The sequence below is a fragment of the Gasterosteus aculeatus genome, chromosome 13 (genome assembly GCF_964276395.1).
Source record: "Gasterosteus aculeatus chromosome 13, fGasAcu3.hap1.1, whole genome shotgun sequence".
Classification (NCBI taxonomy): domain Eukaryota; kingdom Metazoa; phylum Chordata; class Actinopteri; order Perciformes; family Gasterosteidae; genus Gasterosteus; species Gasterosteus aculeatus.
Window position 1 is genome coordinate 22,950,498 of NC_135701.1, and position 24,463 is coordinate 22,974,960.

General features: G+C 46.3%; 3 protein-coding genes across 4 annotated transcripts; 1 reads left to right on the forward strand and 2 right to left on the reverse strand.

The window, feature by feature from the left end:
• Positions 1-122: 122 nt before the first annotated feature.
• Positions 123-9,520, reverse strand: LOC120830756 (protein FAM240B). Its single transcript, XM_040195636.2, has 5 exons — positions 9,381-9,520; positions 6,936-7,020; positions 5,940-6,184; positions 5,107-5,228; positions 123-669 (listed from the first exon to the last, which is right to left on the reverse strand). Exons 4-5 carry the CDS (start codon positions 5,226-5,228, stop codon positions 543-545), a joined length of 249 nt encoding a protein of 82 aa, XP_040051570.1. The 5' UTR covers positions 5,940-6,184; positions 6,936-7,020; positions 9,381-9,520; the 3' UTR covers positions 123-542.
• lrrc2 (leucine rich repeat containing 2) lies at positions 7,943-12,895 on the forward strand. Its single transcript, XM_040195630.2, has 10 exons — positions 7,943-8,959; positions 9,418-9,564; positions 9,777-9,880; positions 9,956-10,029; positions 10,218-10,374; positions 10,892-11,028; positions 11,106-11,251; positions 11,471-11,623; positions 11,774-11,943; positions 12,233-12,895. The coding sequence occupies exons 1-10, from the start codon at positions 8,811-8,813 to the stop codon at positions 12,280-12,282; spliced, it is 1,287 nt and encodes a 428-aa protein (XP_040051564.2). The 5' UTR covers positions 7,943-8,810; the 3' UTR covers positions 12,283-12,895.
• A 1,709-nt stretch (positions 12,896-14,604) lies between these two features.
• slc71a2b (solute carrier family 71 member 2b) lies at positions 14,605-23,239 on the reverse strand. 2 transcript variants are annotated; one of them, XM_040195629.2, is made up of 12 exons: positions 22,866-23,239; positions 20,124-20,210; positions 19,659-19,721; positions 18,779-18,906; positions 18,560-18,674; positions 17,374-17,592; positions 16,962-17,075; positions 16,801-16,872; positions 16,181-16,293; positions 15,985-16,082; positions 15,635-15,774; positions 14,605-15,528 (listed from the first exon to the last, which is right to left on the reverse strand). In XM_040195629.2, exons 1-12 carry the CDS (start codon positions 22,923-22,925, stop codon positions 15,310-15,312), a joined length of 1,428 nt encoding a protein of 475 aa, XP_040051563.2. In that variant the 5' UTR covers positions 22,926-23,239; the 3' UTR covers positions 14,605-15,309. The 2 variants fall into 2 exon arrangements, with proteins under 2 accessions (XP_040051563.2, XP_077942550.1); XM_078086424.1 differs by having other exon boundaries at positions 22,395-22,932.
• Between the last annotated feature and the right edge of the window lie 1,224 nt (positions 23,240-24,463).

Sequence of the window (24,463 nt, forward strand, 5' to 3'; positions counted from 1 at the left end):
CCTTGAGCCAGTTTGTGACAATATATATTAAATATGTGTAGCGCTGTTCCTTCGGTCGCCAACAGTCATTAAGCCGCAATTGAGCTGCTGAGTCCATTTCCTTGACGCGAATGACCGGAGGCTTTATATTCTTTTAGATTGGTGTTTATTTCCGTGAAATAAAAGCGTTAAAAAACACATTCCGTCACACGGTAGAAAAACTGCTCTCGTGCCTAATCAGCCCGTCTGAGGGCATCTGCTGCAAACAATATAGGAAAAGAAACGGCAACATATATGTCCCCTCAGGCTCTTACAATATGTGTGTTGTGTTTCTGAAAGAAGAAAGTTCATATTCATCAGATCACATTCTGATTGTTCACCGTGCTGCTGATTGACAGGAAATATAATCAAACTAGTAAATAAATGAACACAACTCTGATTCTGTGTGTTTTCTGTTATTTTGTATGAATATTTTGTGTTGTGAGGATTTTTTAAAAGTTTATTGTTGTGTTGTTGTTGTTGTTCATCCCTCCAAACAAAAAGATTCTACGTTGTGAGATTATTTATGTCTGCTGAGCCGGTGATGTCATCGCCTGGTCAGCTGACTCCCCGCTGACCTTCCTCGTGCTGTCCAGCTTCTTCAGGTGTTTGGTCCGGTTGTCCAGGCGGACCACCCACTCGCCCCGCAGCCTGGAGACACAGAGGACACGTCACGTCTTTCTGTCTCTCTGTCGAGAGTCAAAGCTTTTGCTTCAGATATTTAGTTACTTTAAGCAGCAATAAAGCCTCCTTCTCTCTCTGTTTCCTCCGTGTTTCCTCTATTTCCTCAGTCTTTCCTCTGTGTTTCCTCAGTCTTTCCTCAGTGTTTTCTCAGTGTTTCCTCTGTGTTTCCTCAGTCTTTCCTCAGTGTTTTCTCTGTGTTTCCTCTGTGTTTCCTCAGTCTTTCCTCAGTGTTTCCTCTGTGTTTCCTCTGTCTTTCCTCACTCTTTCCTCTGTGTTTCCTCAGTCTTTCCTCACTCTTTCCTCTGTGTTTCCTCAGTCTTTCCTCACTCTTTCCTCTGTGTTTCCTCAGTCTTTCCTCACTCTTTCCTCTGTGTTTCCTCAGTCTTTCCTCAGTCTTTCCTCTGTGTTTCCTCAGTCTTTCCTCAGTGTTTCCTCTGTGTTTCCTCACTCTTTCCTCTGTGTTTCCTCAGTCTTTCCTCACTCTTTCCTCAGTGTTTCCTCAGTGTTTCCTCAGTCTTTCCTCACTCTTTCCTCTGTCTTTCCTCAGTCTTTCCTCAGTCTTTCCTCAGTGTTTCCTCAGTGTTTCCTCAGTGTTTCCTCAGTGTTTCCTCAGTGTTTCCTCTGTGTTTCCTCACTCTTTCCTCTGTGTTTCCTCAGTCTTTCCTCAGTGTTTCCTCTGTGTTTCCTCACTCTTTCCTCTGTGTTTCCTCAGTCTTTCCTCACTCTTTCCTCAGTGTTTCCTCAGTGTTTCCTCAGTGTTTCCTCAGTGTTTCCTCAGTCTTTCCTCACTCTTTCCTCTGTCTTTCCTCAGTCTTTCCTCAGTGTTTCCTGTGTTTCCTCAGTGTTTCCTCAGTGTTTCCTCTGTGTTTCCTCACTCTTTCCTCTGTGTTTTCTCAGTCTTTCCTCAGTGTTTCCTCAGTGTTTCCTCAGTGTTTCCTCTGTGTTTCCTCACTCTTTCCTCTGTGTTTTCTCAGTCTTTCCTCAGTGTTTCCTCAGTGTTTCCTCAGTGTTTCCTCAGTGTTTCCTCTGTGTTTCCTCTGTGTTTCCTCTCTCTCTCTCACAGCGGCGCTGTGGTCAGATTTATGTCTCTTAGCCGATCCGGCATCCTGGTGACAGCTGGAGTGTCATCGATGTCACAGCCGCGTTTAACTTTATATTTATTTCAGCATCAATCAAACACACACCAACTTCAGTGTGTGTGTGTGTGTGTGTGTGTGTGTGTGTGTGTGTGTGTGTGTAACCGAACGCTCGCCATCAGCTGTCCTCGTTGTGTTTTCGGCGCCTTCCTGTCAACTTTTCAGGATTATTCCATTTGTCCTCTCGGTGCTGATAATCCAGCTGACTTTGAGGACTGCAGAACGCCGACAGAGGCCCAACACGTGGTCTCCGTCTCCATTGGACGTGAAACGATCACCGGTGAGAACATTCCGTCCAGCAGGACAGGAGGTGTCATCCGCTGGTTTGTGGACGCTTTGGAGTGACTTTATAATGGACTGAGGAGGATGTAGAGATGCTGTATACGGGGCTACACCTGTCAATCAGGTGTAGCCCCGCCCTAAAGCATCCCCTGCTTTATAGTCTGTTTGGCATCTTCAACACCTCCTTGGAGACATGCCACGTACCAGCCTGCTTCAAGGCCTCCACCATCGTCCCTGTTCCCAAGAAGCCAGGATCACAGGACTCAATGACCACAGGCCCGTCGCCCTGACCTAACGGCTAGTCCTGTCCCACCTGAAGACCCTCACCGACCCAGGTAGGTTAGCTCTGTAGGCTCTGTTTGTGTCCCTTCCATCTGGCAGGAGGCTGAGGTCCATCAGGACTAAGACCTCCCGCCACACCAACAGTTTCATCCCGTCGGCAGTCGGGCTCATCAACAGAGCCGGTCCCCCACTGACTGACTATAACACTCCACCGGTCACTCCCCCTCACACTGCACACGTCACTTTCACTTTCTGTTCAATGGTGCACTTTATTGTAAATTTTTAAACATTTTTAACGTTTTAACTTGTTTACTGAGGGAATAAATCAAGGGAGAAGTAGAGTCATTTCCTCATAGACGTCTATGGGAGCAGAGGAGTCGCCCCCTGCTGGTCACTACAGAGAAGTAGAGTCATTTCCTCATAGACGTCTATGGGAGCAGAGGAGTCGCCCCCTGCTGGTCACTACAGAGAAGTAGAGTCATTTCCTCATAGACGTCTATGGGAGCAGAGGAGTCGCCCCCTGCTGGTCACTACAGAGAAGTAGAGTCATTTCCTCATAGACGTCTATGGGAGCAGAGGAGTCGCCCCCTGCTGGTCACTACAGAGAAGTAGAGTCATTTCCTCATAGACGTCTATGGGAGCAGAGGAGTCGCCCCCTGCTGGTCACTACAGAGAAGTAGAGTCATTTCCTCATAGACGTCTATGGGAGCAGAGGAGTCGCCCCCTGCTGGTCACTACAGAGAAGTAGAGTCATTTCCTCATAGACGTCTATGGGAGCAGAGGAGTCGCCCCCTGCTGGTCACTACAGAGAAGTAGAGTCATTTCCTCATAGACGTCTATGGGAGCAGAGGAGTCGCCCCCTGCTGGTCACTACAGAGAAGTACAGTCATTTCCTCATAGGCGTCTATGGGAGCAGAGGAGTCGCCCCCTGCTGGTCACTACACAGAATGCAGCTTTAACACATGAAGGTTGGACTTCGGGATGGAAATGTGACCGCATGGAGAATAGACACGTCTAAAAACAGACGCTGTCATTACAAACAGGAACATCAGACCCGCTGAACCTGAAGTCACCTTGTAAACCCGTCCACCGTTTCCTGTTCCACTGATCACACATTTTACCTTCTAATACAGCCGAGAAGATACAAGTGAATTAAAGTAACAATTCATTTTTCTTATGACCCTTGCTTTGACTCTGTTTGTGTATTTGTTAAATCTCAGAAAAACTATGAACTAGGCTTTAGACAATGGACAACATGACTCTACCTCGACTAAAACACTAACAAATTCTAGCACCTAAATTGTATTTTGGCTTATTTGATGAAATCGCACTTTCTTGTTTCTTGTTCTTTTGAGTTTGTGTCCTTATGGTTGAAATGTTCTTATTGTAAGTCGCTTTGGATAAAAGCGTCAGATAAATGACATGTGATGTAATAAAGACAGATAAGACAACATCGAGCACCGTGGCAGCCATTATGTGTGTGTTGCTTCATGAAGGTTTGGTCTGGATTTGATCCATCCATCTTCTTCTGGTCAGACCATCATTACGTTACACTGGGATTTTCAGAGGTTTGTACACCTCTTCCTACCTTCACCTCTTGGCGTGACACCAGCTATTAGCCCGAGCCTTCCTAACTCCAGTCCCCTACCCCCCACCCGCCCCTCGGCCCATCACACCTAATCCCCCTGCTATCCATTACGGCGTACCCCTTAATCCCCCTCCTATCAATACCGTGTATCTCCTAATCCCCCAGCTATCTGTTGCAGTATCTGCCCCTCCCCACGCCTCTAACCCCGGCTCCCGTCGCTGCTAATTATGTTCGTTATGTGTGACCTGGCCAGAGGCCAGAACAAAAAGGGGCGGAGGTGATAATCGCGGAGCGATGAGTGATGGAGGCCGGCAGAGACTCGCGGGCTGAAGATTTTCCGTTCTAAATCAGGAAAGAAACAACACAAGAACACAGTTTTCTGGGGGTATTTTACAGAGAGAAAGCGTGTTTAATCTAAGCGGAAACTTCTGGCTCTTTAAAGTGAAGTCACGCCTGTATTAAAGCTGCATTCTGTGTAGTGACCAGCAGGGGGCGACTCCTCTGCTCCCATAGACGTCTATGAGGAAATGACTCTACTTCTCTGTAGTGACCAGCAGGGGGCGACTCCTCTGCTCCCATAGACGTCTATGAGGAAATGACTCTACTTCTCTGTAGTGACCAGCAGGGGGCGACTCCTCTGCTCCCATAGACGTCTATGAGGAAATGACTCTACTTCTCTCTGGATTTATTCCCTCAGTAAACATTGTAAACATGAGTTTATGGTCTCAGTCTCTAGTTTCAAGTCTTCTTCAACACAGCATGATGTTCATTTAGTGACTTATGGTTCATTTAGAGTCAAACAGACAGAAGCTTGTCACAGGCGTTCCTGCTTTCAATTGAGAGGTTTGCAACTCAGAAGAACAGAAGAGCAAAACTCTTCTTCAAATAATCATAATGAAATGTTTTATGTATTATATATATATATATAGAGAGAGAGTGAGAGGAGAGAGAAATATATATCAAATTCAAAATAGTTACTAGAGTATTCTCAGCATTGTGAGTACTTCTACCTTTTATACTTAGACTACATTGTGTTGACAAAGTACTGGCAGTACTTGTACTTTTTCCAGAGTATTTTCTCGGTGTGTCAGCGGTGTTTCTGTGTGCTTGTCGTACTTCTTGAGGGCGCTGCGGTTCCTCCGCTGCTCCTCGCTCTCGGCATGTTGGCTCTCGCCGTGGATCTTCTCCTCCCAGAAGGTCTTCACGTGCAGCCCCTCGTGAATCTTTGCAAGGTTCATCTGCACCGACACAAAGCTGTGATCAGAGCCTCGCCGGCCCCTGCTGGCCCTTTGACACCTGACGTTATACAATGTGTAGTTGTACAATGTGTAACCCTAACCCACCCTGTACTGCGAAGTACTGAGGTAATGTCTCTAGTACTACCAATAATACTAGAGAGAGATCCTCTTCCTGATACATCATTGTTCAAGCATTTAAAATATGCTGTAGCAACACAAATGTACTTAAAGCACTTTAAAAGTATATTTAAACATATTTGTTGTGCAGTCTATCTATATCTATATCTATAGTATGTGAAATTAAACTGTGGTAAAGAAGTAAATGTATTTAGATAACTTCCACATTTATTTTAATACTTTTTTATTTATCATATTTTTTTATATTATTTACTTTCAATATCTGGGTAATAATAATAAAATATATACTTCTTAAAGCGGCTTCAAAGTGTGTTAAATTAGGCATTAAAATCCAACAAAATCCAACTATATTTAATTCTAGATGGATTTTAATAATGTGGAATTAAATACATTTGGACATAATAATAATAATAATAGTTCCACATAGTTTAATAATCAAAGTCCTTCACTGTAAAACAAAGAATGAACTACTTCAGAGCCGTAGATTCAATAAATAAAGGAAAACACGGAAATATAAAAATAATGACATGACATTTAAATGATGATAAAAAAACTGAAAAAGACAAAACAAACCTTCAGAGGTCCAACTGGGCGTCCGTCCGCCTCACTGAGTGAGTGTTTGTCCTCCCAGCTCAGCAGACACAAGACAAATGTTTTACATGTGAACCTCCGCCTGAATGTGTCAGTAAACACCTCGTCCCTCCCAGTGAACTCACTCCATTGGAATCTAACTGGGCTGCAGGGACAGACTGGGAGTAAGAGACATGGCCGGACAGAGGGGGGGACAGAGGGACTATATCTTTATTTTTAGAAGTTATCTGTCAGGGGAGACAGATAACGGGGGACAAGTGAGAGAAAGATGAATAAGGGACAGGGGAGACAGATAACGGGGGACAAGTGAGAGAGAGATGAATAAGGGACAGGGGAGACAGATAACGGGGGACAAGTGAGAGAGAGATGAATAAGGGACCGGGGAGACAGATAACGGGGGACAAGTGAGAGAGAGATGAATAAGGGACAGGGGAGACAGATAACGGGGGACAAGTGAGAGAAAGATGAATAAGGGACAGGGGAGACAGATAACGGGGGACAAGTGAGAGAGAGATGAATAAGGGACAGGGGAGACAGATAACGGGGGACAAGTGAGAGAGAGATGAATAAGGGACAGGGGAGACAGATAACGGGGGACAGGTGAGAGAAAGATGAATCAGGGACAGGTGAGACAGAGACAACGGGGGACAAGTGAGACAGATAACGGGGGACAGGTGAGAGAAAGATGAATCAGGGACAGGGGAGACAGATAACGGGGGACAGGTGAGAGAGAGATGATTTAGGGACAGGTGAGACAGAGACAACGGGGGACAGGTGAGAGACGGACAAACGAGAGAAAAAGGTGATGATACCAAAAGTAACCACATCATGGAGGTACAGGAGGTAGAGAGTCCATCAGGCAGATGGTGTCTGTGTTTTGTTGTTTACTGGATAGAAGACACCAGGTGATCTCATGATTGACAGCCCTGGACAATGACATAATGAGTCAGCACAGAGGGGGACGTCTCACGAACTCACTGGTCTTCAAAGGGCCCCCTGCTGCTTTCGGGTCGCCAGGATGGAATGTTTCCTCCTTCTGGAGCTTTCTGTCCCCTCGTGTGATCTTCAGGAGACAATGAATCCGTTTGCGTGGGAACGAACAAAGTGTGAAATGTCTGTTTCTCCATGACGACTGTTTGATGAAGATCACACACACGACCACAGCCTGTCAGCTGTCACGAGCTCCATCATTGGAGAACACACACACAAGTTGGTTTCTGTGTGCGTGTGTGTGTGTGTGTGTGTGTGTGTGTGTGTGCGTGTGTGTGTGTGTGCGTGTGTGTGTGTGTTTTAGACATGTATATCGTGTAGACGGTGATGGCACGCTGTGTGTGTCGACAGAAAGTGCTTCCACAATGATGTCATGCACTTCAGGACATACCTTACAAGTGTGTGTGTGTGTGTTTGCATGTAGTGTGTGTAGACGTGGACACGTCTCAGCCCCCTCAGGGCGCGTTATGATCCTTCCCTCGGGTGTGAAGCACACTCACAGACACACTCACGCACAGTGTGTCACTCAGCTGTCTGCGAGCTAAATGCAAAGCTATGGCCGGCAACTGGTTAGCTTAGCTTAGCATTAAGACTGGTTCTGAGAGTAACTAAATAGCCACCACTTGCTTCGGATGAAATTATAAAATTGAATTGTATTTCTAAATATTGTCTCTCTCCAATGACATTTTGAATTTCTTTTTCCTTGACATTTTTTGTATTGTTTTTTTTTCAAAAGATTTTTTGACCTAATATTTTTTTACTTTTATTCCATGACAGTTAAAATTTAAAAAATAACGCATTCTGAATATTCTATTTTTTATCTTAATTATTCTGACTTTCTTTTTAAAAACAAATATTTTTAGATTTTTTACAGGCTAAATATTTACTGTATATTTTTGAATGTTCTTCAAAACATTTTTTGAATATTTTTATTTATATTTTTAGACAATGTATATTGACTGTTTTTAATGATATTTTTTTTCTTTTTTCCATGACATTCATTTTCAACCTAATATTTTTATGTATTTCTGTTTATTTTCCATCTTAGATATACTTTTTTTAAAAGAAAAAGTGTGTCAACTTCGTTCAATAAAACCGCAAGCTTTACACCAAAGGTCGATTGCAACTTCAGCTTAGAACTATATAGTTCCAATTTTAAATGTATGCCAACATATATTGTATACATATAAATAGATATTTAGCATTTTCTTTAGTAATCGCTGTGACTCCTGGTCAGGGTTAAACGTTAAGCTATCGAGCCCGAGCTTTAAAATCATCAAACGTGTGTTATGTGGAGTTCTGGTAAAACAGCCTTTCACCAAACAACAAACCTTTGAATTATACTTTGCACTGAGCGAAGTTGAAGTTGATTGATTCCCGAGGAGGAGTTAAAGTACAGCACCTAGAAATACACATTCAGTTCTACATGTCAGACTTCCCGTTGGCTTTGGAGCTTGAACCCAAATTGCACTTTTAAATAGCTGCGATGCTCGTTGCCTTACTGGTCTGGTACATCTCAGATAAATGAACATCTGAAAAAGACGTTAACTTCCTGTTACCAGTAGGTGGCGCCATCACTGTGATCAACATTAGCTCGTAGATGTCTTCGGCCCTTGGATGCACCTTGGAGTTACAACAACGTATATTTGAATGGCGACGTGCAATAAATGAGCGTAACATTCTTCATTCTGAGGGCTACGCCTCAAAGTCTGTCGCAGTTCATCAAAGTACAACGTCTGAAAACGGTCAATTAAACATATTCAGCCGTCCTGAGAGGTATTACTGCTCGTACTGCAGTACAAAACGCAAAGTACTTCTTATTAGCAATCCAGATGAATGTCAGGCAGCGGCGTCATGTGACACATGGCGAGGGAAGCGCCTAAGAATAGCACGTTGTGTCACACACACACACACACACACACACACACACACACACACACACACACACACAGTCAGATCTCAGTAAACAAGCTGGGGGGCGTTTCGACTGACGGACGTCAACAGGATCTCAGGTATGAAATCACTTTGTTTTTAATGGCGGCTGGAGTTTGTTTGTTATCTTATTGTTATTTACATGATATGAACTCAAGCTGGATGCTGAATAAACAAAACAAGTATAAACAGGGTCTTAAAGTTAACAGATGCAGACACCAGGAAGTAGAGCTCCCTCTCCTTCGTCTCTGGTGTCCTTCCAATTAGCATGTTAGCATGCTAAGAGCTAACATGCTAACGTGGGGATCATGAACACATGTCTGGAGATTTATATGTAACTTCATTGATAAACAGCAGCACATTATAAAGTACATTTACTCAAGTACTTAGAGTACTATGTGTCCGATACATCTCAGGGGTACATGTTGTACTTTTACTGGACTACATCTCAGAGGTAAACATCGATATCATAGTTAAATACATATATGATCATAGATTTACCGACTTTGTTTGACTTCCTCCTCGTCCTCCTCACCAGGTGTCACATGGGCCTCGGGGGGAGGCGGGACGTCCTGCCGCGCGGAGACGTCTCCGTGATCAGAGGCATGTGGGAGGTCCGGGTGAAGCAGCACCGGCAGAGACTGAAGGAGGAGCAGGAGAGGATGGAGCAGAGCGCCTTGCCCAAGTAACCGCTGTGACATCATCACCGTGACATCATCACCGTGTTACTCCTCCTACTTAGAATCTCTGTTACTAGAATTAAATAACGCTGCTGGTCTCCGAGGCTCAGAGATGATTCATGAACATGTTATTTAGATATAAACATCAACGCTGAGGGTCAAAGGTCACAAGGTGGCTGCAGGTGATTCACTGACGCGTCCGTCCCTCCGTCTGCAGGATCGACCAGCAGTGGCAGTATCGTATCTACTGTAAGACCCTGAAGAAAAATGAGCTGAACCTTCTGCATTCTTACCTGGAGAGATCTACACAGGTGCACACAGGTAAACGCTGCAGGTAAACGCTGCAGGTAAACACTAATCATGATGATGTTGTTGTTGTTGTTGTTGATCCCGCAGAAGCGGGGCTGCGGGACCAGGAGGACGTGGAGCAGAGCGGGCTGATCTTCCGCCTGCACGGAGCTCAGTGGAAGGTGAGGATCATCTTCTCCACCCTTCATGTGACGGAGGAGATAAAAGCAGAGGAAGGAGAAACCAATGGTAACGGAGGAGATGGAGAAGAGTAGATGGAGGAGTTAGAGAGGGATGTGAGGGGGGAAGATGATGTAGATGGAGGAGATGGAGGTGATGGAGGAGAGCAAGCCTGCTGCTGTCGTTGCAGGACTTCCCTGGGGAGCTGAGGGGGCGGAGCTACCTGAGGGAGTGGCACGTCAGCGACACCAACGTCAGCCGGCTGCCCGACTTCCTGAAGCTCTTCACCCAGCTCAGAGTCCTGCACCTGCCCAAGAACGCCATCGAGGAGCTTCCTCCGGAGATCGGTGAGGAGAGAACCTCAGCGAGGAGGTTCCACACGAGAGAGATTATGGTCATTATATCCGATCCATTCGGGTTTCACGTTCTTCTTCAGTCTTTTGGGTGAGTTCTTGTTCTGCCTCCTCCACTGATTTGTGAAAACTGAAGAGGAGGAAGAAGAGGAGGAACAGGAAGAAGAGGAACATTATGAAGGAGGAGGAGGAGGAAGAACAAGCAGTGGAGGAGGAAGAGGATGAGGAAGATGAGGGGGAATGTTTGACTTCATATGTTTCCTTTCTAATAATTGTCATCAGCTGAAGCACATTCTCTGTGTTCTGTTTAAAAAGCTTCCTGGCGGCCATGTTGTCTCTTCAGGGCCCGTTGGAGACTTGAGCTCCTCCAGACGGTCTGAGGCTCGTTAGTCGATTACGATGAAGACAAAAACGTTTCATGAAATAAAGAAAGATGAGGATTCTTGTTCGGCCTCCTAGAATAATGACCGAGGTGTTTTTAGAAGCATTGCGGCGTCTCTTCTGCCTGCAGGGAAACTTTTGGCTTTGAGGGAATTGAACCTCAGCTACAACCGCTTGTCCACCGTCCCCCCTGAACTGGGACACTGCGAGGACCTGAGGAGGCTCGAGCTCACGGGGAACCGCGACCTCTCCGAGCTGCCGTTCGAGGTAAAGCCCGCCGAGCAACTGATGATGTCACTGTGCTGATGACGTCACTGTGCTGACTCCGGCGATGTCATCGTCAGCTGAGCAGCCTGAAGCACCTTGAGCACCTGGACGTGGCGGAGAACCGCTTCGCCTCCGTCCCCGTCTGCGCCCTGAGGATGAGCGGCCTGCGGCTGCTGGACCTGAGCAACAACCGGCTGACCGACCTGCCGCAGGACATGGACAGGTGACCCGTGATGTCATCGCCGTCCCATCGGAGACCAGTTTAATTCCATGAGGAGATACATTGAATACATGTGACGACAGCAGCGGCTCTGCCCTTCATGCTAAGCTAGGCTAACCTTGCACGAGACAGAAGAAGCGTTGCAGTGATATAACTGTGTGTGTGTGTGTGTGTGTGTGTGTGTGTGTGTGTGTGTGTGTGTGTGTGTGTGTGTGTGTGTAGGTTGGAGCAGCTGGTCACCCTCCTCCTCCATAGGAACAATGTGTCCTACCTGCCGCACTGTCTCACCAACATCTGCACGCTGAAGATGGTCGTCGTCAACGGCGACGCACTCACCTGCTGCCCAATCAAACTGTGCAGGAACCCACAGATCAAGTACGCACAACGCACACAACACAGAGATCAAGTACGCACAACTCACACAACACAGAGATCAAGTACACACAACTCACACAACACAGAGATCAAGTACACACAACTCACGTGTGTCGTCAGACTGACGTCTCTTCTTCGTTCCCTCTGCAGGTTTGTTCGACTCTGTGATCGTGCGAGTTTGGAGAAGAAGGAGGAGAAGAAGGAGGAGAGCAGGCGGAGGAGGTGGAGGCAGCAGAGGGAGGTGGAGGAGGTGGAGGTGAAGAAGGACAGCAGAGAGAAGGAGTTCATTGAGGTCTACATCGGCTCCCTGAAGGAACGAGGTGAAAACCTCATTCAATCTTCATGCATCTGTTCTTTCATTATTGAGGCTCCATGTTCATATTTGAACAAATATTTAAAAATTATTAAGTTATTTTAATATTGATGATTTTTACAAAATATTAAAATATAATTTTCTATAATTCAAACATAGTTATCCAGTGATTTATATTTATTACATTTTCTGTGTTGATATTTCGTTTTTAAAATGTATTCAAATTGGCAATAATTACTGCGTCATTAAAATAATTATATTAACATCCTATTGTTGACATGTTTGTCCCTCGCCAGACACCGTCCCTGAATCCACCACCAAGGTGTCCATCTCTTGCCAGCTGTGAAGAAGACGAGGAGGATGAAGAGTCATCAGAAGGATCAAACAAAAACACCTTGAGTTGGATTTGTGTTTTTTATCGAAGACGTTTTGCACTTTGAGTTGTTGGGTTGATTTTAATGTTTTTGCTGAATGAGACTTTTGAATTTCAAGGGTTTTTATTTCCATTGTATTTTCTCCTTTAAAAATTCCCAAATCAGATTTACAACCTCATTATAATAAATATTTAACTTGTCAAATGTCAGTATTTGAACTTCATAAACATGACAACTGGATTTTATGGTTCAGGTAAAAAAAATATTACAGGAATAACTTCGATAAATAAATGATTATAATTATAATAAATCATTATTTATGACTTTTAAAATTGAGCTGATCAACGATTTTAAATTACTGGATAAGAAAAATCACATGTGATTTGATGAACTTCCTGTTTTATTATTTAGTGTAATGCTTCACGGAATATAGTTGTTTATTTTTTTAATTGTGATTAACGGCTGAAAATGTGACAATTTAACTTGTTTTAATTAAAATTATCTCAAAATGGAGAAATGCAGTTTGCCAATAAGTTACATGTATGTTTATAAATAACAAAATCAAACAAACACAAATAAGTCTGAGTTGCAATTTTCATAAATCTCTTTATTACCATTATTATTTTTATAGATATTATTCAAAATTATGTCAATAAGATAAAACAAAACAAAGACGTCATTCAGTGTCTTTGTTTCTCTATAAAAAACACCGATATGAACATGAAGAATGATTCGAGGCACAAAGTCAGAAGCAAACGAGGCGCAAAACACAGTCCTGCTTCATTAGAGGAGGAATGTTTCTGTTCTAACGGATCATCAGCTGAAATACATTTGCAGCCATGTTGTCTCTTCAGGGCCGGTCGGAAAGTTGAGCGCTTCCACAATTTGATTTGAGGCTCATTAGTTATGATGCAGATAAAATAGTGAAAGAACTCCGTTTAAAAAAAATAAAGAAATCCAAACATTTGGTTTAAATTTAAATCCTGATTTTTGGAACCTCAAAATTAGAATTGAGAAGTTAAATATTTTAATTCCAACTCAATAGTTTGAATATCCTGTAAATATGTTTAATACAAGTCTAACCTCTTTCATGCTTTCACTAAAACAAACATAATACACAAAGTCTCTCCTGTGGAAGAGAAGACGAGTTCTTCTCTTTTCTAAAAACGTAGGAAACTAGTCGTCTGGATCAGCGCTGAGCTTTCCGACGGGACCAGAACTCAGCAGCAACATAAAGTGCCTGAAGAACAAAGACAATTAACACTGGTGCATTCTGGGAGATTGAGTCACGGCAGACCAGAAAAATACACTGCAGGTCCAACCGTCAGTCTGACATCTCTGAAGAGTTAATGGCACGTTGAAATAAAAAGACGTCGATTGTGCTTCGTCATCATCGTCGATTGATGCTGCATTCAAGTCCCCAGCGAGAAAAAAGCGGCAGCTGTGTCGTTGAAAGTGAAAAGTAGAAAGCAATAGTTTTGCTTAGTTCCGTGAGACCTTCCTCAGATGGAACCCGGAATTCCCACGCAACAGATGGACCTTGAACGCAGCAAGTATTCCATCGACAACACGAGTCTTAAAGTAACGGAAAGAACCGATGGATTCTGTGAACGGACCCACAGAGAACGTGTGGAGACTGCTGGATGGTGCGTTCAAGGACATACTGTAGCTCCAAAGAACACATGAGGGACAGATTTAAATGGACAGTTAGGGGTCCTTGAACACACCACGCAGACTGCAGCACCTTGCTCGTGCTACTTTACACCACAAAGCTTTTCAAAGTTTCAAGTCTCCACAGTCAGATGTTCCCTGAAGTAAAAGCCGACCCCTCCCAGCATGCACTGGGGTTCTTCTAACCGGTCCTTGAGTCGCTACAGTACTGACGGGCGAGGATCAGCCGTCTGTCAATGCAGAGATGAACAGCGACAACAGGAAACAAGCACACGGTCGCTTCCCACAATGCCGAGCAGCTCTGACCTCAGCAACCGGGGAGCAGCTTTCCATGTTAGTCGTGGTGGGAGCTGCTCCTCCAGCAAAGGGCGTTTGATCTCCAGGCCTCTGCACACCTGCCGGGTGGAGTTAGGTGGTGCAGCAGCAGACACACACAGACGGAGGGAAACCAAACTGACTCCAAAGCGTTGGGGCGGCAACCAGACTGACGGCTTGAGGTTTGCCGGGCGCGTTTTCCTCTGAGTACCTCGGAGTACCTCAGAGTACCTCGGAGTACTGCAAACAGGATGTCAGGAGACCGTTGGAACGAGAGTAACGGCGCTGAAGCGGCGTGAACACTGATGTGAAAGTCGAGTATCGAACGATTTTATTTACATTCAGAAACTGAAAAATCCTCAATTCTAATAAAGTGGTTATGATTTAATAATGTCTTGATGAATCTAATTTATCAGTTGTGACTCATTAAGTTAAAAAAATGAAAAAAATCTCTTCTACAAATAGAATTGTGATCTTTATCTAATAACGAGAAGCTGTGTAGCATTTGAATATTGATTTATAATTCTGATGTGCGAGCTTTTAAAGAGATGCTAATATAAGTGATACAACAGCTTGACAGCGTGAGCAAGCTCTAAAAAGAGAAGTGATCATGTGTACTTCGTAGTAGTACTTCGGTTACTGCTCCCCACACACCCGGCGGGGCTACGAAGAGGAGATCATGTATAACAAATGATAGAAACCTTATTGACTTGTAACAGCAACTGTGGTGAAGGGAAACGATTAGCAATATTTCAGATAAGACCACCCAATGCTTTTACTTTGAAGGGCCAGGTTAAAAGTCCAAAGTTCTAATTATTTTAAAAGTAACGTGTGTGATAAAGGCATGAATGGATCGTGATGAAGTAAAGCTCGTCAGTGCGATTGTCGCCCGACAGTCTGACAAAAAATCTGAAAAAGGTTTATTCTGAAAGGGGCGGGAGTCGTTTATGGCCTTGTAATTGGCGCGGGAGGCGGGGGGGGGGAGGCGGGGGGGGGGAGGCGGGGCGCTCATGTCACATGCTGCTGTCCTGAAGCAGCGGTTCAATGTCCTCCGCATCGCTGGTGGGCGTGGCCAGAGGGCCGGCGCTCTGAGAGTGTGCGGCGGAGGCGCTGCCAGATTTGGAGGTCTTGACGTCGTCCAATCGGTGATCCGGGATAAAGATGGCGACCAGGAGAGCGAATAAGACCGCAAACGCACCGAACAGGAAAGGAGGGCCGGGGATCATCGACTTCTGCGCCCAGAGAACGAGATCGTAGAATTCATATTAGTCAACAAGACCCCCTAGACTCCAGTCCCCACCACGTGGCAGAAACAAGCGTGTGCGTGTGTGTACATACCTCAGTGACCGGTGCAGGACGTCCCGCCACCGGAATGTCGTTCAGCTCCACGTTGAAGAGGAAGAAGATGAAGCCGTAGAGAGCCGGACCCAAACCGTTACAGAGACCTCGGATACCTGTGATCATCCCCTGGGCCACTCCTGAGGACACACACACACACACTCCTCAGAAAGCTTCCAACACACACACACACACACACACACACACACACACACACACACACACACACACACACACACACACACACACACACACACACACACACACACACACACACACACACACACACACACACACACACACACACACACACACACACACACACACACACACACACACACAAGACAGACCCTGCTGGTCAGCCGATGCGCTGACGGACACCAGAGCAGAGACTGCTGGGAAAGTGATGGAGGACATCGCTGCCACCGTTCCTGCTGCCCACATCATCCTGAGACACACGAGTCCAGAAGGACAGTCATCAACAACAACAACAACAACAACAACAACTTCTCCATCACGTGAGCAGCACTCGGGAGACGAGCTCACCAGGGCTCCGAGCCGAAGCCGTACCAGGCCAGCTGGAAGAGCTGGAAGCCCAGACCCAGGAGAACGGTGTTCTTGTTCCCAATGGTCCTCATCAGAACCCCGAGGAACAGCGTCTGAGACAGAGACACGGTCACGCCAGCAGACGTGTCCCCTCTGTTACTTTGGCTTTAGGGTGACTGAAGGTCACACATGAACCAGCTAACCGACAGGAGGAGAAGCTGCAGTTCAGCGCCAGAAAGACGTTCACTTAAACTGCTAGCGATCGTTTTAGGAGTTTAAAATATGAGCATTGATGGGATCGATGTACCTCATATAGCTGGTCCTCCTAAACTACTAATCAATGCTCTTTGAAATTGCTTCCTGTGTGAAATGTAGATTTGATTCGTTGTGGTTTAACATTAATTAGACAAACACGCCTTTCAGTTAGAGCCAATCAAACGTTAACGAACACGTTCTATGCAGCCTGATCGAGGCTTTTAAACGAGATCATTTAAAAACTAATGTCAACCTGAACGTTTTGATTAAAGATTTGAATGTGAAAATATAAAATCTGCAACCAAAAAAAAGAGTATTTTTTTTAAACACATTTCCAACTGGTTATATTTGTGTAGTTTGTGTACCTGGGCGACGATGGAAAGGATTCCCACCATGGCGATGAAGGCAGCGATGGCTGCAGGAGAAAACTCAATCACCTGAAACACACAACAGCAGCAGGTCCATGTGTGTGTTTGTATACGCGTGTGTTTGCATTCATGTGTGTTTGTACACGCGTGTGCGTTACCTGTCTCAGGTAGAGGAAGAAGCTGGAGTATTGTCCTGCTTCGGGGAGGTACGAGAGGAACACCGTGACGCAGATCAGCAGCACCGTGGTGTCTTTCCCAACGCGACGCAGAGACTGAGCAACAAAACAATCAACAAAACAATCAAGCAGAAAAAAGGCGCCGCGTCACTACGCAGGAGACGGCGTTCAGGCGTTGAAGCTGCATTCTCTGGAGTGAGCAGCAGGGGGCGTAGCGTCAAGCCTTCAGCTCAGCGTGACGTTCATTCAGTGCGTTATGGTCCATTTAGAGTCTAACAGACCATGACGCAGGGGGCGCTTTAGGGCGGGGCTACACGCTGATTGACAGGTCTCAACAACATTCGAATTTGGCCCCTCCTGCCCGTAACCTTTGAACCCTCTGCTTCCAACTCACGGAGAAGGGGTCGGCCTGCTCCCAGGAGATGGGGAAGCCCCAGGACGTGAGCCTCATCTTGTCCGGGAGAGACTCGGGGACCACGAAGAACACGAAGGCGATGTCCGCCACGGAGATCACCGTGGCGACCAGGACCACCAGGCTGTCGCTGTACTGCTCCGACAGGTAGGCCCCGATGGCCGGGCTCGTCACCAGGCTGGCGGCGAAGGTCGCCGATACCTGACGGGGACGGAGAGTCCTGATGAAGTGGAACAGCTGATCAAACTAAACCAGAGTCCATTCGTTCATCCTGGGATTCTGTTACTGGACAAGTTATTACGTCACTCGATGAGTTGCGGAGATGCGCGCAGAGCAAAAATAAAGGCGCCGAGCCGCCGTAGAGGAAATAGCAGCCGGCAGTTGTTGTGAGTCACATGACGCAGGGAGAGACGTCTGTTCGACGAGTCGTCTAAGGTGTGCGAGCGTGGGGGGTCCCGGTCCACGTTGTCCCGTTTTGACGTGAGGGATGTAACGAGCCTCCTGTTCACTCGTCATCCAGCTGATCAAGCTAGCGTTAGCTCGCTAATAACAGCAGTAAAGCAGTTAGCAAGACTAAGAAACGTTTTTATTTACTCGCCTCTTTTGGACCTTTCATTTTCCAATGTGTTGTCTGATATTTTGTGCTTTGTCCCATATCGGTTATTGTTGACAAATATATTTGTGTGTGTTGTACTTTTTAATGCTGTCATTTACGGTAGTCTAGTGCGCTTGCGCAGATACTGTAGGTTATACGGTAGTTGATGTTATGCCTGTAAAGGGAGACACACACTGATCCATTAAATCAACTAAGAAGCCTCTAATGAATTTATTTACAAATGCCATTTTAAATTCATCTCATAGCACTTGGTTGTTTTTTAGCTGTATGCATTTACTTAACTTGCACGACAATGATGGTAATAATTTAATGAATATGCTTCAAGTGAACATGAGGGTGTGTGTGAGTGTAGTATAGAGAACTAGTTCTGACGAATTTGAGGTTCTGTTTTAGAATAAAGGGTTGGAAATTTAAGCTTTTTAATGCTGTTTAAAAAAAAATCCAATTCATTGATTAATCGAAGAAATAATCGACCGATTAATCGATTATCAAAATAATCGTTAGTTGCAGCCCTAATGCACTGTCACACGTCTGCTCCCTGTGGATCGTTACCAGTCCGTAGGCGGTGCTCCTTTCGTGCTCCTCCGTGATGTCGGCCACGTAGGCGAAGATCACCGAGAAGGTCACAGCGAAGATCCCCGACACGGAGATGAGGGCGAAGTACCACCTGGAGGTGTGTGTGTGGGGGGGGGGGGCCATCATGAAGGACTTTGATATCAACACGTTTAACGATATGAACCAAGGAGCATTAACACACACGCGTGGTCTCACCAGGGGCTGATCCTCATGAAGGGGATGGGGGCGCAGGTGAAGAACACCGTCATGAGGAGGAAGGACTTCCTGCCCCAGATGTCCGACAGGGCGCCGATCAGAGGAGCCGACAGGAACGACAGGAAGCCCTGAACCACAAGACCAACATTCACGAGTATTGGGTATGGGGTTAGAGAAGGTGTGCTGGGAAGCACAAGGTTGGTGGTTCGATTCCAGGCTTCCCCATGTTCCATGTCGAAGTGTCCCTGAGCAAGACACCTAACCCCTTGTTGCTCCCCGGGCAAAAATGTGTAAAAGCCATGGGTTTAAAGTGTAATGTAAGTCGCTTTGGATAAAAGCGTCTGCTAAATGACCTGTAATGTAATGTAATGTACTGTTTCATTCTTGTGTCTTCTGAGGTCGAGTTTCTGATTTTACAAACCAAAGGATCAGTAAAGAACCGACAGAGAAGAGTCGGTGATTTAATAACGTCACGTCTGATCAGATATATACAAATATGTATTTCTGTTAAAAGAAAACAAAAGGAGAAATTCTTGCCTTCAACGTTCTTCTATTTTCATAGTTTGTGAAGATTGATCATTTGTTGCTTTAGTCACTTAAGTCTCTTCAGCACTCGTTTCCCGTGTGAACGCACGTCGTCGGCGACACTCAAACTCTTCCTCCTGAACGGTCAGCGTTTCATTTGGACCATCGCCGGCTAACGCTAATGCTAATTGCTCAATACCGATTAGTCTCCGGTACCCGAGCACCTTCTGTACCTCGTGAGCCGTCGCGCTCAGAACTCAGATCTGCGTCCGTCTCTGGTTTGTGAGACACGTCCGTTCCTGACAAAGCAGTTTGGTTGTTCACTCACTCACAGAGCAGATGTCTGAGGTCTCACCTTGACGCCGTGAACCAGGCCGTTCATCAGGAAGGTGTGCTGAGGAAACGTCTCATGGAGGACCTGAAAGCACCAGAACACACAGAGGTCACATCGACACGTCCAACAAAACGCGACGTATCCACCCCAAGAATAAAACGCTGGTGAAGTTGTAAACCGTCTTCTCAGAATGTGCAGCGGAAGCGATCGTCTTCGTCACGTAGCAACCGGAGACTTTTATTCTTCAGTCTTGTTTTGGTCTCAAACTAAGAATGAACGTTTTAACACATTTCTGTACAATTTCTGTTCTAGAATTCACTTTGATTATTAATTTAGTCCCCAAAGTGAAAACATCTGTTTTAAAGTTGCTCTTTTACTTTGTTATGTTCAGGCCTCCTGAAGAATGAGCACTCGTATCCTAATAAAATAAAGAGCGACTGTTAATGTGGAAAATGAAGAAAAGTGTGTGTGTGTGTGTGTACTCACTGTCAGCATGGGCGTGGTCAGCAGCCCCCAGGCGAAGAACTCCAGGAAGATCACCACCACGGCGTGAGTCACTCTGGCTCGGCCTCGCTGCGGCGAGAACAAAGGCCGACCATTAACCATCGATCCGACACACACACACACACACACACAATAGGTCTCTGCTAAAGATGCTGGGAGGTTTCATGTGGTATTTCTAAACAGGTTTCGGTTCTCGGCAAAAAAGCCATGTAGGTGAATGTAGATCAGATGAGACTTAAACAACGTGTCACTTCTCCTGATACCTGTGAGACAGGACGTCACTTCACATAAATGCAGGAGAACCAGTGCTTCAGCTTAGAGACGGTTCTGGAAGGATCCATAAACCTGCTAGAATAAGAATAAGCTAAACTTTAAAACTGTCGTCCTCATCAGAGCACAAAGGGATCAGCTGTTCAGAGCCCAGCGACTGGGTAGAAATCTGAAAGTATGATGAAAACACAGACGTCTTTGTTGCTTTTCTCAGTTTCATAATCATTGTAATCTGAATGAGTCGGTTTTAATATCTTCATTCAATTTATCTACGAAGGTACCAGAGACGGAGCGCATGAACCAACTTTTGGGATTTCTCTGGAGAGATTCTTCTCATCTGCTGTTTGGGTTAAAGTGGCGGCACGTTAGATCACATCAAAGCTACAGACTCACTGCTTCACTAGGACTCACCAGGACTCCCCGGGACTCCCCGGGCGCGTCACAAGACTCAGCGCTTCAAAGACTCACAAGACTCAGCGCTTCAAAGACTCAGCGCTTCAAGGACTCACAAGACTCAGCGCTTCAAAGACTCAGCGCTTCAAAGACTCACAAGACTCAGCGCTTCAAAGACTCAGCGCTTCAAAGACTCAGGGCGTCACAAGACTCACGAGACTCAGCGCGTCACAAGACTCACGAGACTCAGCGCGTCACAAGACTCACGAGACTCAGCGCGTCACAAGACTCACGAGACTCAGCGCGTCACAAGACTCACGAGACTCAGCGCGTCACAAGACTCACGAGACTCAGCGCGTCACAAGACTCACGAGACTCAGCGCGTCACAAGACTCACGAGACTCAGCGCGTCACAAGACTCACGAGACTCAGCGCGTCACAACTCACGAGACTCAGCGCGTCACAACTCACGAGACTCAGCGCGTCACAACTCACGAGACTCAGCGCGTCACAACTCACGAGACTCACTGCGTCACCAGGACTCAGCGCGTCACAAGACTCACGAGACTCACTGCGTCACCAGGACTCAGCGCGTCACAAGACTCACTGCTTCACCAGGACTCAGCGCGTCACAAGACTCACGAGACTCAGGGCGTCACGAGACTCACGAGACTCAGGGCGTCACGAGACTCACGAGACTCAGGGCGTCACGAGACTCACGAGACTCAGGGCGTCACGAGACTCAGCGCGTCACAAGACTCACGAGACTCAGCGCGTCACAAGACTCACGAGACTCAGCGCGTCACAAGACTCACGAGACTCAGCGCGTCACAACTCACGAGACTCAGCGCGTCACAACTCACGAGACTCAGCGCGTCACAAGACTCACGAGACTCAGCGCGTCACAAGACTCACGAGACTCACTGCGTCACCAGGACTCAGCGCGTCACCAGGACTCAGCGCGTCACAAGACTCACGAGACTCAGCGCGTCACAAGACTCAGCGCGTCACAAGACTCAGCGCGTCACAAGACTCAGCGCGTCACAAGACTCAGCGCGTCACAAGACTCACGAGACTCAGCGCGTCACAAGACTCAGCGCGTCACCAGACTCAGCGCGTCACAAGACTCAGCGCGTCACAAGACTCAGCGCGTCACAAGACTCAGCGCGTCACAAGACTCACGAGACTCACTGCTTCACCAGGACTCAGCGCTTCAAAGACTCAGCGCTTCAAAGACTCAGCGCTTCAAAGACTCAGCGCTTCAAAGACTCAGCGCTTCAAAGACTCAGCGCTTCAAAGACTCAGCGCTTCAAAGACTCAGCGCTTCAAAGACTCAGCGCTTCAAAGACTCAGCGCTTCAAAGACTCACAAGACTCACAAGACTCAGCGCGTCACAAGACTCACCCCACAAAGGCACCAGTGATGGTTGCTGCCTTTCAACCAAACGACACAACAGATTTTTAAAAGTTGCTTAATTATAAGACGACAGATTAAAACAGTCTGGCAGCCGTTAATGAGCGAGTTTGTCTGACAACTAAAGTACAAAGGAAGGTTGCACCTGGATTTCATTTGCATGATGCCTTCACTGACCTGTAAAATGTACTTCTGAGCTCATACAACACAGCAGGAGACCCGCTGACCCACGTGCCGTGCCGGTGATCCTCTACGTGCGAGCGTCTAAGAAGCGTTTCGTGTCCAGCTGGTCGACAAATGTCCGCCTGAACTTCCGGTCTGGAGTTCTGACCCGCAGCTTGTTTACGTTACCTGAGGTAACCAGGTGGGAGCTGGCTAACGAGGAGCTGGGGTCTACTTAGCTAAAGTCTAGCTAACTATCTCGACTCTAGCTAATTAACGTAACGCCAAGTCTAGTTAACACGCTACCTTAAGTCTAGCTACGCTGGCTAGCTTAAGTACAGCTAGCTAGCCCCGAGTTAGCTGCTAGCGCTCCATGCCCTGTCAGCTAACGGCTAAGTGTGTTGTTGTTGTTTTGAGTCCATCACGTTCCAGCTTGGTTCCGTTCTCCGGTGGTCGCTAACCGGCCGAGCTAGCTGCCCTTCTTACCGAGCCCCGGACCAACATGATGTCGCTGGCCTCGGTGGTCGCCGTTCTCCCCCGGTTCATCTCACATCTCGCCGTGGCGGCTTTCACATCCCGTCCCGGCGGCTCGGCATCCTCCCGAGGTGTCTCCGTCTCTTCCAGGGTGTCGCGCTGCGGCGTGAAGTAAAGCTGCGTGTGTGCGCGGTCACGTGCTTCCAGCGGCCGTTAAGCACCGTGAAGACGCGGCGGCTTTTACGCGAGAGCAGAAAGATTCCTCCGCTCTGATCGTAACGTCACTGTTTGTCAACTTGTTTTAAATACCAGCGTTCCCCGCTTTGAACGCTTTTTAAACGCCGCCCTGCGGAGACGGCCCCGATATTAAATACGAGCGCTCTCTCTTCGAATAAAATACAAGCGGTTCCCAGATCCGCTTGTATTCAGATGTAATTCTCCTTTGGACAGTAAGTAGTTTATACATCTGACTCTGGGTCAGTTTAATTATCGTTGTATATACATATTAAAGCTAACGTTATATTGATTTAACATAATATCAATGCTGATAAACGATTCTTTAATTAAATAATTAAAAAGAGATTATCAGTATTTGGAAGCAAAACGCGAACAGAAAGCTCCTGGATCACTATTTGGCAAGCGGGAGAAAGCGGCACTGGGCTGTGGAAGAATTTTTTGGCTTCAATGCAAACAATCACCAGCGTCAAGGCAGCCGGCGGGCCCTTTAGAGAGCTCACTTCCGGCTGATGTTATCAAAACAATAAAAGCCTTTCAGAAGCGGGAAACTGCTGGCGGTTTTTAACGGTGTTTTGGTGGCTATGAAAAACGTAATGGGAGAAAATAAAAATACAAGCGAGACACACAAAGGTTAAGAAAGCATAAATTAGAAGAAAAAAGCGTAGCATGGAAATCATAATTGCATATTAATACAATACTATATTAGAAACTGATTATATTTTACTTTATCCATGTGTGGTTAATTAATTGGTATATTTGTATTCATATTTTATTCATGTATTTAGTAATTACCTTTGGGTACAGTAGAGGGCAATAGTTGTCCCACATGTTTATACAGCCCACCAAGAGAAACAGTAGATGAAGAAGACTACCCGGATGTACCGCACCTGATTTATTGTGGGTTGAAAGATGAATCAATTTGAAGTGGATAATCTGAATGAAAAAGTCCGAATTAGATCAAATGTGTTAAAGGTTTTTATCTCTCCAGTTCAAACAAGAGTGCATCTGTTTTGGGGAAATGAATGAATGACCTCCGCCTGGCAGACAAGCAGAACGAGTTCTACTGCAGATTCGATAGACAATGTCCTGATCTCATCCCCCACAGCTCCACCAACCTGCTGCAGTCCCTCTCCCTCCCCCAGCCCATCAGCTGCTCACGCCTCTACATCTATATCACCTTCCCCTCCCCCACCAGCAAGGACCCTCTCCATTCTGGAGAGAGACGTTATCCGGCTCTTTAAAAGACAAAATCCCCGTAAGGCAGCCGGCCCGAACTCCGTCTCCCCCTCTCACACCCTGAAGCATTGTGCTGACCAGCTGTCTCCGGTGTTCACTGACATCTTCAACACCTCCCTGGAGACATGCCACGTACC